The sequence below is a fragment of the Falco rusticolus genome, chromosome 6, assembly GCF_015220075.1.
Source record: "Falco rusticolus isolate bFalRus1 chromosome 6, bFalRus1.pri, whole genome shotgun sequence".
NCBI lineage: Eukaryota > Metazoa > Chordata > Aves > Falconiformes > Falconidae > Falco > Falco rusticolus.
In genome coordinates this window covers 61485414-61504939 of record NC_051192.1, presented here as the reverse complement: position 1 = coordinate 61504939, position 19526 = coordinate 61485414, and the positions used below count along the sequence as shown (strand labels likewise).

Genomic DNA, 19526 nt, shown 5'->3' with positions numbered 1-19526 from the left:
TCTGGAAAAATGGGCTACTTTAGGGAAATTCTTTTTGTCGTCTTACCCACAGACAGTTAAATTTCTGAAGAAAACCCACACTCATTGTGGGTCATTGCCTGAGTAGTTTGTAAGAAATGTGAATTTTTCCCTAAAAGTCAGATGGGATATATAGGTAAATTTCTATAGCAAACAGAAGACAAAGGTTACACAAATGTAGATTCTCAGATTCAGAAACCTCTCAGAAAAATTAGCTGAAGCTAAAACTACTTTTAAATTGGTTTCTTGATGGAACAGTGGGTGAGACTCATCAGTTACCCATCAGTTCTGAATTCCCACCTCCTTGTCACTTTTTAACTAATTGAATAACTGCAGTGAAATACAGCTAAGAAGAAGAGATACTGAAGTATTAAACTCCTGCAGGTTTTGTGAAAATTGTTAGGTCCACAAATAGAATGAGATAAGTAGTGTCTTGCCCAGCATATCACTAAGCAACACAGGAGACAGTGGGAGGGAAGAGCAGCGAAGTGGGAGAGTTGAGGATTTGGTAGAGTGAAGGTCATATGATATGAGAGGTGGGTTATTGTAGGAAAGATGTAATACTGTATAACAGGAATCCCCTTATAAACACTCTTAATTAGAGTTGGTGAAACTCCTTGTTACTCACGTTTCTCTCTGCAAATTCCCCCATACATAGTCCCTATTCCATAATTTGTTATTGTTTATGTGAACTTTTGGGGAGATTTTTCTTTTTATATCCCTGACTGTGAAACTGAATATTTTTGGTTTGGTTTGTTCTGCTCTGTAAATCAGTGCTTGGCGTACACCACACCAGGCAAACCTCTGCTATCAGTATTAGACAATAGCTCTGCCAAAAGCAATGAGATTCAGTGTGACCAAGGCAATGTGCATCTGTGGGTTTATTTGCACTGTGTCAGTTTCACATGCTCAGTTTGTTGATTATCTTGCTGATAATGTCTTGCAGAAAAGCTTAAAACTCAAGAATGGCCCCAATGATGTGACCTTTAGTGTTACAACACAGTATCAAGGCACGTGCCGCTGCGAAGGCACCATTTACCTATGGAATTGGGATGATAAAGTTGTTATTTCTGACATTGATGGAACAATTACACGGTGAGTTCATGAACAGGGAAAGAGGCGTTATCTACACGGGCAAGTTGTCCTTTGGACTAAAGGAAAAATTAACTAACAGGGAATTTTGAGTCACAGAGTCATCATATTCTAGTGTTTGGGCGGTGGGGGGTGTGTGTTTGTTTTTTTTAATTTGGCTTTCAAACAATGCAAGAATCATTAGCTGAATTCTTAATTTAATAAAGACACATGACATGTGCCTATTTTTTGTCGCCTATTGGTGTTTCGTGATAGTATTTACAGTAGTATTGGAGGACCTTCTGCAAAATCACAACCTTTCTGCTGCATCACACTTATGGAGCAAACTGGCTACATTAATAAGAAGAAACACATGAATTCTGTTTTAAAAAGCATTACTGGGGCATTCCAGTGAGAGGCATTATTATTTAGAACACAAGACTCCAAAATCTATGTCAGAACTAGAATTTAATGGAAAGTTTCAGATTAGTGCTTTGGGTAAAACCCACAATTTTGGAGTGAACAAAATGATTCACTCGCTGATTTTTATTTATTTAACACTGGGGAAAACAATTGTGTGGGGAGCAGGCAAACACATAAGAAAAATACAAGCATTGTCTTTTGGCCTTTTAAAATTAAATGCTTAGAGTTGTTTCAAAATCAATTTCTTTCAAAAATCAAACAGGAAAAATAATATCCAAGAGCAGTCTGGGGTGAATTAAAGTACTTGATTTAAAATGAAACTGTTTTCTTCCTTGTGATTTATCCATTGTAGGGCAAATTTATTTTTTTTTTAATTCCAACATAAATGAATATCCCCTCTCCCTCCTTTGATTTCTTAAGCTTCAATAAAGTAAGTAGGATCTGTTCTCTCTGCTGTTGAGCTCACCAGAGAGTTACTGAATCACTTCACCTTACAATACCACTGCAAATCCATCTTAAGCCACTGCCCAATGTTTTCTTCTCATGCAAGATATTCAAGGTGTGGATTTCTTGCTGTGTATCGGTAAATCTTTTGTCAGGTGAGGGTGCTTATTTGTTTGAATTTCTAGGTTATTATAGTGTAAAAAATTTTCTTTCATGTAAAGGGGGAAATACATTGAAACCAGCATAACTATTTCATAATACTTCACATATAACCAACTGCCAGTTTCATGCAAAGGCAGTTTGAAGTAAACTATAATGTGACTTATCTTATGCTTGCAATTTCCCATGAACTTGCTTTATGGGTAGATTTGGTTTATTTAGAAAACATTTAATGTAAATCACAAAAAGTATCCTTAGTACTGGCCAGCCTGTTATGCAGGTCTGATTGATAACATGAAGTTACAGCATATAGGCTACCTTATGGGTCACAAGTTTATCCACGAAGACAGGTCCTGGGGCACAAGAATAATTGAAACAATATGGCCAGGGATGGTCATGTCAGCCTATCTCAAAAGAAAGGGGAATAAAATCATCCTCTTCTGATTACAGTCAGTACCTTACTGAAAACCTTATTTTCTTTTGCTGCTATCCAGATAAGTTAGTGGAGTTTGTATTAGCCTCAACGGTTATTATAAGTATTGTGGGTTTTTTTTTCCCAGTTCAATTATATTGGTTTTCCTTTATTCAGGTCAGATACTTTAGGTCATATTTTGCCGACTCTTGGCAAAGACTGGACACACCAAGGGATTGCAAAGTTGTACCATAAAGTGAGCCAGTGAGTATTCAGTAAATCTGTGCACGCATCTGTGGCTTGTTTGTGTTTACTCATTTGCACATAACAATTAACATTTCTGTAGATTTCTCTTAACCTATAAGGGTGACGATTTTATCAATGTCTCATTCCTTCAGTGGTGCTTACACAGGGTGAAAATCTGCTGTGTGATATCCAGAGAAAGACCTGTGTTGTGTTATGAAAAGCAAAAACCCCCAACAATGAGCAGTGACTGCTTTTCCAGCCTTCCCAAACAGATAGCTACAGTTAGATCCAAAAACTGTATTTTGCAATACAGCAAGTGGAACTCTTTTGCCGACTGGAGTTGCAGCAGTATTCATTCGTAAGATGCTGATACACCTTCCCTTCCCTCTTTGTTGAGGATATTGTGAAATGCGTAAGGACTGTTTACCCTAGGGTCGTCACTGTAGGTGAGTTCTTCTTGCCAAACTTGACTCACCTGGGGTCATGCAGGGATAGAATCTAAAACACATGGGATGAGTTTTTCTGAGGGGAGTTTCCTCTTTTTCCAGTGACTAAAAGGGGAGTTTAATGAAACAGCTTAGACTTGAGCCATCTAAACATTAGGCTTCTGGTCAAGCAAGATAAGTCTCACCCTTAAAGCACAGTGCAGTGTCTTATCTTGAGTAGAAATGGACCCATTTTGGGTGCTCACTGCTAATATTCTTGGGGTTTTTTTATTGTATAGATAATTATGAGCTTCGAAGACATTGATTATGATCTTTACTACTGATGATTATATGATTTTTTTTTTGTTATTTCTGTATAATGTATTTGTTGTTATGCCATTGTTAAATTGCAAAGTTAGGAAGGATCAGTTTTAAAATATTTTTGTGTCATTGGTTAATTTTGAGAGTAGATGATAAGTAAACATTGCTTAAAGTGCTATTTAAAGCCGTTGAAGGTCAGTAAGACATATGCAGTGAAGAGCCTGAGGAACAGGCTTTTACCTGGCCACACCAGTGTGAGCTGCTATATTATAGGTCAGTAGTTGACCTGCACCAGTGCCTGCTGGTCTACAGTGATAAATACCTTCTGTGCCACTGTAGGTGGAAAGACCTGGATTCATCATGTTTGCTTGTGGCTTGTACACTCTGTGTAATTCGTGGAGAAAGGCAGGCGTCTTCAAAAAGTAGCTCAATATACCTAAGATCAAATAATGTTTTGAAAAAATACATTTCCATTACCTATTGAAGAAATATTGGGCAACGGTAGATCAGCTGTTAGCAGGTCAATTAATGCCATTAACTGAGGGACTATCTGGAATGATCTAGAATAATATATTTCAAAAAACTGAAGATATGTCCTCTGATGAATATGAGCAGGAGAAAAACAGTGGGACCGTACCAACTTGCATGGGGTGATGTGTGGGAATGCTTCCTGGTGAGCCAGGCTAGTGCGAGCCAGGCTAGTGCAAGAGTACAGTTGTACTGTTGGTTCCCCGGATACTTTTTGCAATGTAGTCAAGCCATTGTGTACTCCAGAGGATCGAAGACAGAATAAGGTGAATCTTGTGATTACCAATTGAGAGAAAAAAGGAAATGAGGAGAAAAATTAAATGATGTCTGAATGGGGTCAGATGAAGTTTCTGATTTTAACTTTTACAAGGAGGATTACTGATTGCTGTCTGTTCAGGTTGATATTTCTGCTTTACACAGAAAATATTTTTTTTTATTACATTACATTCAGCTGTTCTTATATGTTCAAATTACCATAAATGTTTGAAGAACCTCTGGTACACATCACAACTGTCCTATTAGTTAATCTGATTTATTCTGTGTACTAGGGTTACACTAAAGTTTGTTTATCACTTGTTTTACACAGATGATGAATTATATACTAGAGATGATGGAATCTAAATTATGCCAGAGACATTTGTCTGTGCTTTTATTCCATATAGACATACATGGTCACAGAAAAGACAGGACAGCCTGGGGATTCACATGCTGAGCATATTTAGTTCTTTATATAACCTCCGCATTACATTTGGTGAAAATGTTAATTGATTTTTTTAATTGCAGTTGTTATTTCTATGCCTGCCAGCATTGTCAATTGTTAGGGCTTCCGTGGTCATAAACATAGGGAAAAATAGATTTGAATCGTGTTGTTTTTCAAATTACTGAGTTAATTATGTAGTGGCTAGATATTACAACTGAACACCATATTAATGTTCAATAGTTAGATTTAATGTCTGTGCATGCGCTGAATACAGTATTTCTTATTTCATGAACAATGATTTCTTTATAGGACTTGCAAAGTAAATTGCTGCTAAGTTGAACTAACATCATTGGACTCTGTCCTATCATGAACAGAACCAAGGGTAACCAGTGACTTCTGCCAAATGCCAAACTTTTATTTCAGTGTCAAGTCAAAGATTACTTCTCAATAATGTGTTTTGAAGTTTAAATTTGCTCTAACTTGAAGGAATATGATACTGCTGCACATAGAGTAGTCTTTTTTTTTGCAGAGGCCGAAGGGGCAGGAAAGCAGCACTGTTAATACAGCAAAGGCTAATACACTGCTGTCTGCTTTGTGCCGAGTGTTTTCCTCTTATCAGATGTCACTTCAGTTAAGGAGTATGGTTCCACTATGCAGGTGCATATAAAAAGCTGTAAGAAGTCGTAAGTCATGAGAAGACCAGAGATAAATGAGCCCTCCTTGTGTGTAAATCACTAAATGCAGTGGGGCTAGATGGATTTTAATTATCCAAGTTTCTGGCGTAAATGTTTTTTATTCCTTTTAAATAAGTCTAGGTTAAACATGTCTGTTTAACAGTCATGACTTGATTCATGTAAAAATAAACACACAGAATGCCAAAATACCTGCCTTGGTTTTACAGTAATTTATTCTTTTATTTCTGTTCACAGAAATGGATATAAATTTTTGTATTGCTCAGCACGTGCTATTGGAATGGCAGACATGACCAGAGGATACTTGCACTGGGTCAATGAACGAGGAACTGTGCTGCCTCAAGGGCCAGTGTTGCTGAGTCCAAGCAGCTTATTCTCAGCTCTTCACAGGTAATGCAATTTCACTTTTATGCAGAAAGAAACTCAGATGTTGGTGCAGGCTGAATTCTCGCTTTTTTTTATGGGAGCACTTGGAATCATTCATAATGGTTTTTTTTCTTATGTATTGGTGCAAAATTTAATTAAGAAGAAATTTTGTTAGAGAAAGACCAAAATTCAATAGATAGGCACGTTGCTTGGTTTGTCACTTAGGCATGCCTTAATAAACATCTGCGTTAACTGTTTACCAATAGGTACGGCCTGTTGACTTCATGAGTTTAGTGTGGTGTGTTAATATTTAGCTATGGGAAAAAGTGAGCATTTTAATAACAGTTACTCTTGCCTTGATTTGTAAGGTGTTCCAATTGGCATAAATATTTTTTGTGGAAGCATATTTGGTGAGTTTTGAAGAAATTCATGTGAAAATGAAGTGAACTTTTTACTCCTGACTGCAGTTTAGTATTCTGTGTGGACAGTTTTGTTCTTCCTAGTTGTTGAACTGTAATAAGTGAATAATAATAGCACAGATTATGAATAATGTACCTTCTTCCTAATTCAGTGAAGCATGTCAAGTGATTACTGAAAATATTTCAAGCTGTTAAAAGCTGCTGTGACAGGATATATTTCATTAGAATTTTTAATGGAAGGTTGTTCAGATGTTCCCCTGATTGACTGACGTGCTACAGGCTGTCTTACCAGTCGTGTTCTAAATATAAGAGACTCTGGAGATATCGCAGTGCACTTCTTTTGGCTGCAATTATTATTTAATTAGTCTAAGGGTAGTTACTGTTATCTTATGCTCCTCATATCTAGGAATACATTTAAAAGTGATACTCTTTTTGGTGTCTTGTTTAGACTAAAGAATGTGCATCTTTCTGTGTGCACTATTGTAACTGCTGTGATATGTGGGCAATAAATGATTTCATTGCTATCCATAGATTTAATTATTGTGGTTTTGAGGGCTGTGAGATCAGCTGTATACAAGAGTGAGGAAAGATGGTTTTATTCTTCTTTTGTACATTCTCGAACTTTGATTTATACATAAAGTGCTGTTCCAAAGGGCTGTTTTACTGCTGTGAAGCTTCTGTACTATTCACATCTTCCTTGACATATGTGTTGGTGCTAGGATGTGGGATTCTGAGCTTCTTAAGCATTTTTATGTCGTGCTGGCATCTTCCTGTGTTATGGGAACTCCAGACTCTGCCACCTGTTCAGTCTCCTGGCCAAGAGAAGCTGTTATGAAAGGGCTTTTGCCCAGAGATGAGAACTCCTCTGTTCATTAATGAATTTTATATTCTGTAAGGAGCAACCAAAGAGAAACAGAAGATTCCCTTATTCCTTAACTTTTGCTAATTGGCAGTGATGGAGGACGCTGACAGTAAAAGTATGTTAACAGGCTGAGGTGCTTCTAGCTCATATGGTAATTGCAGTCCTTTAAAAAATAATAATAATAATAAAAAAGCTGTACACAGTGAAGGCTAATATAATCTATGAATCATTCTGCAGTTCTCAGGAAGCAGTTTACCTGATGACAATTCATGTCTCATAAGACTTTATTTAGCAGCTGCTCCCTGTAATCAACTGTCCTTGCTCAGTACCCATCTTTACGACATAGGTTTCAGTAGAAGTTCCCTTGTTTCAGAGAATTTATTTATTGTTCCCATTATATAAGCTTGGGAATGCTATTTTGTCTTTGTGGGCACTGTGATTTCCAAATGAAGATATATTGGAGAAGGATGGGGGCTCTGTAGGAGTATCCAGCTAGGTGAAAATTTGATTAAAGAAAATAAAATGGTCTGTGCTGTATTTCATGTGTACTTATTTAGCTGCCTTTTTTTATCGTTTCAGGGAAGTGATAGAAAAGAAGCCAGAAAAATTTAAAGTTCAGTGTTTGACAGACATCAAAAATTTGTTTTATCCTAACACAGAACCCTTTTATGCTGCTTTTGGAAACAGACCTGCTGTAAGTAATAGCTAAACTTATTTCTATTGCAGAGAACAGAAAGGTTGCTTTTATTTCATGGTTCTGTTGCATTAGAACCTAGAAGTTTTAAATAGGGGTTAAGATTATTTTATTAGACCACATACAAGGAAAATATAAAGGTTCTTTCTCAAAGATCTCACAATGTAAGAAGCAAACAGAGATGGAAGGAACTACGTTCTATCTGTATGAGTTAGCAGTTAAGCTTGTGTGAAAACACTGATTTCATTTTGATGCACACTGATACAGTGTCAGTGAGACACCTGTGGACAGACAGAAGATCTTTCAGGTGAATATTGGTGGGACTTATACTTGAAATTCTAAGTACACTCGAAAGAACTTTGATGTTCCACTGATATTAAAAGGTTCTACTTTGCATGAAGAGTGGTATGTTTGACATGGAGAGTGGAAGACAGATCTGTCACCCATTCGAAGGCTGTATAATTGGGCTATAGGCTTTTCTTACTCCTGTCCTAGACCAAAGAATATATTTATGTATCCAGAAAATGAAATGATCATAGGGGCTAGGGCAGAGGTAGGGACCCTGGCATGTGGTTATCCCTTCTTTTAAACTGTTTGCATGATCCAAGAGACTGTTTTAACACAGGCAGTTGACAGTCTTCCAGGCAATTTCTTGATATGATTGCTGTGTTAGCTTGGGGCATGGACTTTTCCAATTAGGCATTTTGATATAGCCATACTAGGTGGTGGTGGTGTGTGTATGTGGGGGTATGGGGTTGTTTTTTCATTGTGCGTTTTGGGGTTTTATTTGAGGGGAAGGTTGTACTGCGTTTAATAAGACTGACACAATGTCAAGAGACTTCCAGGTCAGAGAATGGGCACTCTTAGTTCACCAGTATAGATATCATTACAGGTGCCTAAGGAAGGACAGAGGTTTTGTTTCATTCAGAATCTTTGAAAGCATCCTCCTTTCAGAAGGGGATGTATAGAAAACCTACTTCTGTAGGTATTTACAGTTTCACTGGGTACCCAAGCTTATTTGCTAACTAATTTATGCAGGTGGGCCCCTTATTTGTGCCCAGGAGCCCCAAAACGCATTTGGTACATCCTCCAGCTCTGCATTGTCAGTTAATGTTTCCATAACATGTAAGAAGAAGCCTGGTAACACCAGTGTGGTGTTTATGGCTAAGGACCACTGGCGCACAGCTTGAGTGTATCCACCCTGTTTTGGAAGCTAAACCCACTTAATTGTAAACACACTTAACTGTGTCATGGCCATGCAATTAAATCTTAAGGGAATAGTCCTTGGCCTTTTAAGATTTCTTAGTATGATTAGCCAGAGAACACTCCCGTTGGTTACCTCTTTGTTTGTTGGTGGAGAGAAATGGGACGCGTCTGGAGACAAAGTAATTCATTCAAGCACTGGGTGACCGTCTTTCTCCACTGACTCATTAAGAGGTAAACGCTTCTCACTACAGCACCCACGGGCCATGGATTCCAGCCCTAGCTGCTCACTGCTGTAAGGGCAGAGATACATTCACCAGCATAAACGTCGATAGCCTGGGGAAGTTATCAGTATGAATGTGGACAGTGGCCGTTGCCAGTGTGGATAAGTATATTCAGAGACTGAGCGGTTTAGAAGCCTCAATGTTGGACAGGGGTGCCTGGCAGGATACTTGGGCATTGAAACCATGGTGCTACATTTGAGAGGATTCACCATGCTTTTCTGGTGGGACTTTGTTTCTACGTTTGCTTCATATTTTTGTTAGGGTTGCTGACATTTATGAGCAACAGCTTTTTCACCTTCATCTTTTAGCAACTTGCATTTTTAAAAGCAATATGTCAGAGAGGGCAGGAGGTTCTTCCTGTCTAGTTGTTATATTAAGCCGTTCCATCATACACAGCTTAATCTTCATTATCAGGTAACTTTTGACATATGGTTCTGAAATGACTTTTTAAACGCTTCATGTATACTTCAATAAAATTTCAAGTAAAGCAGTAAGGGGGTGTTTCTAAAGGATCTACTGGTCATGCACTCCTCTGATCATTGTTGGAGTGCGGTCTTCAGGTGATGTGCCGCTTGTCTTTGTGAAGATCAGGATCATTGCTTTCTCAATTTTCTGTGCTGCTTGTTTCAGTTTTGTTTTTTGATTATTCTTTTTCCATAACAAACTCAGTGAAATTTCAGTATTCATTCATGTTACAGGTGTAGACAGTGCATGGAGTGCCAGGATGCTGAATTCTTGAAGTGACTGCTGTTCATTGTTCTCCAATTACTTAAGTTTTTTTTAAACAGTCTTGACAATATAGAGATACAAATAATCTTTATATTTTCATTAATATTCCAGTCTTTTACCACCTCAGCTTTTACAACGTTATTTATATTAGTAAAAATGGAAGCTTGTTTTTGCTCTGATCTGGGAGTTATTTTAATCTCTGGTTTTGTAAAGCTTTTCTTCAGAACTGATCAGAAGTTATTTTGATATTACTTTCCTTAACAATTTGAATTCCTTAGAAGACATTCTTAATTCTTACTTCTAATTGTACTTCCCAGAGTTGCATCTGCATTACCTTCTGGGGCTCACTGCTGCTGTTTTGGCGCATAGTCCTTGCTTTCCATTCTTTCCCCCTTGCTCTGACATGGAGTCAATGTGTGCATATGGCACAAATCCAAATTCAGGAGCTACAAGATGTTTCCAGGGGTTTTAATGTAGACACAGTTGTTATGACTTCCTTTTGTGACCTCGTCCTTACAAACTAATTGCTATTTCATGTGTTATATGTTTTAATCTCTGTACATTCTTGCAAGATACTCGGTACACTGTGCTCCAGAAATGAAGTATTCTCTGAAAGAAAAATGAAAGTGCAAATGGTTTTACACCAAATATCATTAGTTTTATTTTGAATGTTATTTTCGATTCAAGGGAATTTACTGAAAAAACGAACATGATTTTGATCAATAGCTTAAACTGAAGCGGCAAACTCCTTGTGTAGCTGCAAATCGTCCGCTTCATGAACAGTTTGTTAAACTGACCTCGTTTGTAACATAATGGAGAATTTCACACAATAACTATGTAAATTTAGTACCAATACTGTGCAAATGTGTTCTTCTGTGTAATATATTCTAGCAAGAATAATAAACGTTATTGTACAAAGGCAGAATCATGACTTTTTTTTTTTTTTTCTCCCCTCCCTGCCCCTGTTTAGGATGTTTATTCGTACAAACAGGTGGGAGTTTCTTTAAACAGGATATTTACAGTTAATCCCAAAGGAGAACTTATACAAGAGCATGCAAAGACAAACATCTCATCGTAAGTAATGCCTTATCCCTTACACCTTAGAGACTAAATTAACTTGCTGTTCTAATTTGTGACTGAAGTTGCCCAAAGGTGCATTTGGCTTTACTAATTAAAGTTTCCTTAGAATGTTTCACACAAAATGTAAGAAATTTAGAATAAAATACAGACTTTCCATTTTCCTTCAGTTAAACCAAAATAGTAAACAAACAAAAAAATAGTTTAGTATTCAGTTTAGTATGTTTTATCTGCTTTAATCATGTAAAGGAATTATCAGTGTACAATTTAGTGTGCATAAAAATGAAACTACCTAGTTTCCTGAAGCTGTCTGCCTTTTCATGGCCTTTTCAAAATTTCCTTTTCCTGGAGTCAGGAAGCAAAATCTGAAGATAGAGCTGAGGGCTTTCAGCAAGGTGCTTAGGCACTGTAGCATCTAACACTGAATACAAATGGCCTTCGGTAATGTTAGGAGCATCCTTAATTGAAAGGGAGCTATGTGTGTATGAAATACGAATAATTGATTGAGCAGGGAGCTGCTTGAGCCAAGCTGGACAGAAACGGAGAAACAAAATATGGGACTTGAATATTTTAGCAGGTGATTTGGGTGGAAAGCGGCATCTGTTTCTTACTAGGTAAGTGTCGAGGCTTAGAATGAATGTATTTATTTATCTGAACTGTGAATCCTCTCTGGAAGCTAGGCACCAAAACAGAGTTTAGTTTTATTCATTTGAGGAGGGTGACTTGTCAGTGTAAGAGTAGATACGCCTTAGTGGTTGGGGACTTAGAAAAATTCAAAGTAAGAAGATCTGAAATGGTTCAGCATTCTTTTTATTTGTTTTCCAGCTATGTCAGACTATGTGAAGTGGTAGATCACATTTTCCCTTTGCTGAAAAGAAGCCATTCTTCAGACTTCCCTTGTTCTGATACCTACAGTCAGTTCACCTACTGGAGAGAACCTCTACCACCTTTTGAAACTCAGGATGTACATCCAGCCTCATCTTAACTGCATCTACAAACTGTTGGCCTCAGCTCAAACAATGAGTTAGCTTGTATTGAAAGGACACCACTTGGCTTTTGCTGTTGACAGTTCAGCTGGAATCTGTGATGATGTGAGCATTTCATTCTTTTGCTGGGAGCAAATTTAGAAACACTTGTTCATACTTTGTCACATTTCCAGGTGACAAGAAGGAGTCTTACTAGGATCAGGAGTTGCATTGCTGGCTCTTCACCCAGCTCCTCAAATTGTGCCATACAGTTTCATTATTTAAGGTCAAATAAAAGTGGCGTTGGAGTTGCACTTAAGCATACTGTAAGGTCGTCAAGTGGTTCTGTATCTTTTCTGCATCATTGAAGTTATCTTTCATCTCAGAACCTCCTACAAGTAAGGGAGCTGAAGGTGCTCACCATTCCTGATATTGTCTGGTGGCACAGACAGGGATTGCAATCCATATGTCAAAATTCCTTTCTCTGAAGGAGCAAATGATTCTACTGCTTTCCCTTTGCTTGACCAGCCACTGTTCTTTTAAGAGGCAATTACTGGTCTAGATCCTCAGCTGCTGTAAATCAGTGTAGCTATCAAAGACAATTGAGCTGTGTTGATTTATTCTGGCCTGCTGTTTTGACATGGTAGCGCTTTCCTGAGGCAATAAATGATGTGTAATTTAAACAGAAAGCAAACAAAATAAGATGGCCAGATTCTGACAGTCTTTTTCAATTTGAGAAGTACCATGCTTCAAGAATAGCTGTTTGGATTGAGGTAAGTGTGCAAGTAGAAGATACAGGCTACTGTGCATAGTGCCCTGAACTCAGTGATTTTTCAGTAAAGACACCTTACCCATAGAATATGCTGAGTTTCATGATTGTTATGAGCCAAGAACACTGAGGATTTTGTCAAAGTGAAGTAGTTTTATTTGTAACCTTTTTTTGGCTAAAATGTGAACTTTGATGCTGGTGAATGCTGCATCTCAGGTTTTTACTGTATGGATTTTTTTGTTTGTTTTGTATCATACAGAATGGATACTTTTAGTGCAATTTACTGTCCTCCAAGATAATATCTTTAATCTTTTTTTATTTTACTTATTTGTCCAGACATGAGTTGTAGATTCTGTTTTTGCGACCTGCTTTTGACAGCCTTAAGACTTAACTGTGCGTGCTAAAAGCAATACCGCAGATCAGTTGATGATAATGTTTTCCAAATGGTCTGCCTTTACACAATGCGGTACTTTACTTAAAATGTAGACATCAAGTGACTGTATGCCAAATGATTCTCAAATGTGCTTGTAGCTAGGAAAGAAACTTTTTGTTTTCCTTTTAAAATATATTTAAAAGTCTGATTGTTCTCTGAAACGTTGAATGAAAATGGCATCATGGGATTCTATGTATATTGTATTTCAGTATGGCTAAAACAGTGGTTCACAAGCTGTGGTCTCTGCCAGCTTGTGATCTGTGAGGCTCTGGTACATGTTTTGCAGCTGCTTTGTAGTGTTTTCAGTTAAGAGTTTAATAATAGGAAGGCAGAGTGGTCCAGGAGAAATTTTAAGATATGATTGTGGTTGGTTAGCACCCAAAAGCTTGGAACAGCTGCTTTGTATCACATTTGTTCTGTTTCAACAAATTCTGGTTTTGCATGTCAAGAGTGATAGCAACGTAGGTAGGATGGTAATTCTGTGGTAGGGGTTTTCTAACTTCTAGTGCTGCAGACTTTATCTGGGATGTCAGGGGTCCAATTTATGATTTCTGTGCCTTCAATAGTAATGAATATAATGCAATCCTTTATACAGCTGCAGTGTGCAATGGTGAGCCCTCCCTAAGTCTTCCTTTTCACGTGAGTGTTGCTGCTTCGGGCAAGGTGCACATCCACTTTGGAGATACCAGGATTAGAGAAACACAAAGAGGAAGAAATCTGTGTTTAATAGCCCAGGCTCTGATTATGATCTCTTGAAAGTCTAAAGAAAATGCAAATATCCTTTTACTTAAAGATGGAAGAAATATGGTGTGGATCTTCTGCAAGACAGTCGGTGGGGATTGCAGGTTGCCAAACTGAGGTGGTTGCACCTCTAAATGTAGCCAGGCTTTCCTTTAAGTACCTATTATTACTTGTCATTAGTGATTGAATAAATGGATGAACACACTAACTGCATTCTATTTTAATTAAGTTTTGGTAAAGGCTTATTACAATCCATTTAATATGCAAAATAAAACCAAACCAACCCTTCTCTTCAATAACAGGCTGTCAGTTTTGTGGTTCTTATCCTTAACTGTAGTTAAGATTTGTTTTCCTAAGGTACCACACACAGTAGCTTCCACCAGAAAAGACAGAAGTTTTCCTGGAAGTTCTCCACAATTAAAGCCTGTGATGTATTTATTTGTAATTTAATAAATAGCTAAGGCAGGGTTGCTTGTTGCCATTAGTATTGCAAACCAAATGATGACCTGAATGAGGGGTCATTTTGATTCCGTCAGGTTTGTAGGCATGTTGCAGCGCTGGTACAGGCAACCCTGAGATGCTGCAGAATCTCCGTCCCAGACTTTTTCAAGACTTGCTTAAACAGTTATGGCTGACTTGATTTAGTGTTGGCAATCATCTGCTTCAAGCATGAAGTTGGGCTGGATGACCTCCAGGGGTCCCTTCTGACCAACGTTTCTGTGATTCTGTGAAGCTAAATGCCTGGCTTCTGACATACTCTGCCCCCTCTGTATCTGAAAGTTGAAATACTGCTGAACAGTGAAACGAGTGTGTGCTTCTATAATTAATGTTTATCATATTTGCTCACAGAAAGGCACTTAGGAAAATCAAAGTTTTGACCTGCTAGAAACACCACCGTATTTTTGGGGGGACTGTAACATTTTGATTTGGTAGCTCAGCAATTTTATGTATAGTACTTAAACTGCCTTGTTAATTCATGTAGAAGAAAAAGGGATGGTTTAACAAATTCCTACTCTTTCTGTGAAAGAAGAAAATTCAACCTCTGCTTGCAGTGTAATGCTGGTTTCTGTTACAGAAAGAATATTTGGCTAACAGAGATATGCAGACACATTAAATCATAGTATATTCTATTTATTCAATACACGTAAACTAAAATATGCAGCAGTGAGGAGTGGCTAATGATTATTTCCTTGAAGCTGATGACCATACTACTCCAGCTGTGTCAGGTGAAGGTAAGAATACCATGCTTGTTGCATTAGTTACATTGGAAATAAAATGTTACTGCTGTCATTTGGGGAGGGAGGAAAAAGAGGATATTGGATATTTTTTATTTGTTGATATGGATTATTATATTTCAAAGCCTATTTATATACAGTATTTACTCTGTATATGTATATGCTATTGCAATGATGAAAATGATTTTAACACCTCATTTTGATCTGCTGAATGCAACAAGGGTAGAAATATATATTGTAATAAAGGCAAATACAATTTTTTTCTGACTTCTATTTTTCTGTATGCTTTGATAATGGCAGAATGCTTTTGCAGAACTGCTGAAACTCTGTGAAGCGTGGCTTTTGTAGCTCCAGTTCCAGTCGCCTGTCTCTTACCAGGGCTATCTGGTGTAACTTCCAGCACTTGCAAAACTTTTGCTGTTCAGCTACAGCGTTTGACCCAGAGCCTTTTCAAATGGAAAGAGTTTATTGAGGGGCATGGGGCCAGGATCTGGGCTCTGGCCGTTTTGGGGTATGGGAACAGCACCTTGGAGCCAAGATCAACCAGATGGGAACTGGAGCAAATTGGACCAATCGGGAATCCTACCCGGCCACAGGAGTTTTTCTTTAGTCTTCCTTTTGTCTAATTCTTAGTGTGAGCTAAGGAAAAAGCAGCTATCTGTTTCAAATGGGAGTGTTGTCATTCATGGCAATGAGACCAGATATTCCTTTGGTTTTGGTTTGGTTTTTTTTTCTTTCTTTCTCCTCTTTCACATTGGCCATTCTGCTGGTGAGAAGCAAATACCCTTTCATCCTGTCCGTGAGAACACGGTGCTGCTTTTTGCTCCCTCTGCCGGGTTTGCTGAGCAAACTAATGCAGCATAGTGATACTGCCAGGTTTGTGTGAGCTGGTATGAAAACAAAGATGTTTAGGGTTGACAAGGCTCTGCGGCAGCTCAAGTTCTGTGTTAAAAATACAAGAGCAGCCGTATTTGGGCAGCCTGCAGTCACTGCTGCTTCAATCTTCTCTATTTTCTGTATGTCTCTGGCTTGTGTAAACATTTACACTAGAGCTCTAGAGACAGGCTTTGAAATGAAGGTGCCTTTTAATTAAAAGTCAGAGAAATGGTGCTTTTGCATCAGCAAACCAAACTTTATAAGGACATATTCATTGCTCCTGGAATATCCCATTAACACTAGAGGTAAAAAAAGTCTGAGGGAGCAAGCCTCCTGAGGAGCAAAGATGATAAAGTTGTTTGGGTTTTTTATTGCCATTGGGAAGGTAAGGAATATTCCCAGAATACTGCATTATTTTTTTCCTTATAAATAAATAGCCTAAATCAATATGCATTGCAGATGCCATGAAGTACTTCAGTATAGTTCATTGCAAGAGGCAGAAGACTGTCAGTGTGAAGAGCTAGTGCCTAAAAATATATAACTTTCAACTCTTCAGTGAATGTATAAAAAGGTGAAAGCCTGGAGGTTGTTTTTGCTGTGGGTTTTTTTGGGGGTGATTTTGTTTTTTTCTTTTCATAGAAGTCTTTCAAAGAACAGTGGTGAGGGGAGCGTGCTCACAATGCCACAACATCAGGTGGTTCTAGCTCTTGTGCTTGCAGTAAAATCCAGCCCCTCTGGCTAATCTGCTCCTCAGTAATCCAGCCCCTCAGTAAAATCAGCAGCATGTGGGAGATATGCAAGGAAAGGGGATAGTTGTAAATGAGAGGCAAGAGGCTGGCTCTAAAGAAAACCCAGCAGTGGTGCAGAGGAATTACAACTGCTGGATGCTTTGGGGAAGAGATCCTCAACACCTATCCAACCATTGGGATGTGAGGGAGAAAAATAAAAGGTAAAACGAGAAATGGGTTTTCTTCTAGGAGGAACTAGAGAAAGGGAACAAAAACAGAGTAAGTGGCCGAATAGCAGTTTCTTGTTTCCATCCCCATGCTGAACCTAGGTGGTACCAGGTCAGGTGCTGAGCGCTGCCTTTTGCCTCTTAAGGAGTCTTGCCTGAAATCCCACGTGTCTGCGTTGTGCAGAGGAGGTGAGAGGCCATGTTGGCTTCATTTGCCAAACAGGAGAGAATAACTGGCCAAAAGGAAATTATGCTTAAGTGTCTGAGGGGTACTGCTAACAGCAAAACAAAGTTGCAATTACAGCTGAATTTTAAGCTTGGGTAAGGGCTAGGATTTACTTATTTTTTTCATGAACTTGGGAAACAAAGCTTTGACCTGCAATATACACACCTCTGTAGTACTGTCTGTGCATCCTTTCACCAAGGATTGCTTCAGAAAATAAATACAGACATAATTTATCAGCCTCTTTACGCACGTGCTTGTCACCCCTCCCTGCACTGAAATTTATGCATATTCTTAAGCACTTTGCTGGATTAAGCCAACTAATGCCAAGAAAACTGTCTACTGAGGAGATACAGTTTCCATGCTGAAGAATTGATCTGACTTTCCTAATGGTTACCCTTGGACCAGTTTTTAGCCTCCAGCACTGTCAGGTGTTCTGCCTGCTGCCAGCAATCTATTTATTGATACAGGAAATCCATTTTGCCTTGCCTTGCTTTTAATGAGTTTTGCAAGCAAGTGGCCCCTTCCTGTGACTCATTCTGTGTTTTCTGAGCGGGAGATTGTGGTTTTAAGTTTCACGTTGGAAAGTAACCACTGTGTCTGCTTTCCTTGTCTGCTGGAATCTCAACAAGAGGAATACACTTTGGAACAAAGAAATGTAAATGGAGTAGAACAGCTCATGTTTCTTTGTAAAGTTGTATCAACATCCTTCTTTTCAGAACAGTTAAAAAGACTAGTGCAAAGTGAAAATAGGTCACGTTGTAAAATGACAGCTTTATCTTAGAATGTTGCTGTTAACACAGGCAAAAAAGACATTTTCCCTGATATCTCAATATGTATTGACTCTTTGATTTATAGCCAATAAATATCCAAAAATTAAACTGTGGAAGCCTTTCTCTGATCTTACTGACACAGGAGCAGGTCCATTAGCATCTGTACGTCTGCTCAGATAAGCACAGCTACAGCCGCAATCTGAAGTGTGAATAGCCAGTGCTACAGATGGCCATCCAGTTCCTGATCCCTCTCATCCCTTTACCGTACTGGAGGCAAAGAGGTAGGAGATGCAGATGTGATTGTTTCTGACTTTCACCAAATATATGGTGGCGGAAGGAGAGAATCCTCTCCAAGCTTGGACCGTTAGCACTGAAAACTTAGATTTACGTTAAAAGCAGCCATAAATACATCAAAACCAGTGACCGGGACAGTTTCCATTCCCCATTGCTAGATAGAACTATTTATATTTCAGGCTCGGTGGCTATGTCTGTACAGATAGATCGCTGCCCTGCAGAGGGCAGGGACCATCCTTTGGCCCCCTCACCAACTGGCACCCTTTGGCGAGTGTCCAGCTGCCTGCCTGCCGAGTCGGGGGTGATCGCTGGCCTCGGCTGAGCCTCACCCAGGCGTTGCTTGGAGGAACACTGCCTGGCCTGGCCGAGGTTGGGCCGGGGACCACGCTAGCGGCATACCGGATAGGCGATGGTGTGCCAGAGCCAGGGCTTGCACCCGGCTTGTTAGCTGATGTGTCCGTGCTGTACTTGGGAAGAGCCAGGGCTGGGTCATGAGTTTGGGCTGTAGCTCCTTTCCCCACGTGTGCCCTAGCCGGCTGGGGAATGAGGTGCTGGGACTTCTCCATTGGGCTGAGCTTGGCTCTTCCTATGGGCTTGAGCAGCTGCTTCATTCGCCTGTAGTTCAGTTCGACCTCGAGAGGAGACACTCTGCTCCTGTACTGCTTTTACCTCTGTCTGGTGCAAGCCTGTGCAATACTAAAGCATGTTATGGAGGCTGAGCTCATCCAGGCAGTTCTGCAAAATTCTAAAAGCCCTGCTAGCACAGGCTCCTTAGAGTCAAAGCGTGGAGGGGGATGTACAGGAAATCATACTTGAGAGCAAATAAACATGTTGGGAAAGCAGGGATTCAATTTTCAGTGTTAAAAACGTGACCTTGCAGTTACCCATCTCAACTGTCAAGTTCAAGCTGGCAGTGACAACAATTAGAAGGAAAAATTGTGAGGCTCAGAAACGGAAGCAGATTTATTGGGAAAGTAGTGGGAGGAAAGGCGGAGCAAGACCCAATACTGTCATAGTCACCTTCCCGTAGGGATCCAGATACCATGTAAAAAATGCAGTGCCCTGTATTGTGGACTTCATTTCTGATCCGTGTACTGTGGAATGGAAATAACATGAGTAAAATCTTTATTTCTCAAAGTATGGTGGGGTGGGGTGTTTGGGTTGGTTTTTTTTAGGGGGGGTTGTCTGT

General features: G+C 39.1%; 1 protein-coding gene across 3 annotated transcripts in view; it reads left to right on the top strand.

Moving 5' to 3' along the window:
- LPIN1 (lipin 1) overlaps positions 1–15478 on the top strand; it is a 51076-nt gene extending 35598 nt beyond the window's left edge. For 2 of the 3 annotated variants that reach the window (XM_037391146.1, XM_037391145.1), the window contains exons 15-20: positions 965–1113; positions 2705–2791; positions 5677–5829; positions 7666–7780; positions 10967–11070; positions 11899–15478. In XM_037391146.1, the coding sequence (XP_037247043.1) occupies positions 965–1113; positions 2705–2791; positions 5677–5829; positions 7666–7780; positions 10967–11070; positions 11899–12058 (768 nt within the window). In that variant the 3' untranslated portion in view covers positions 12059–15478. Of the gene's footprint in view, positions 1–964; positions 1114–2704; positions 2792–5676; positions 5830–7665; positions 7781–9965; positions 10910–10966; positions 11071–11898 lie in introns of those variants that run through there. The other variant, XM_037391147.1, reaches the window with a different exon arrangement.
- The last annotated feature ends 4048 nt before the right edge of the window (positions 15479–19526 follow it).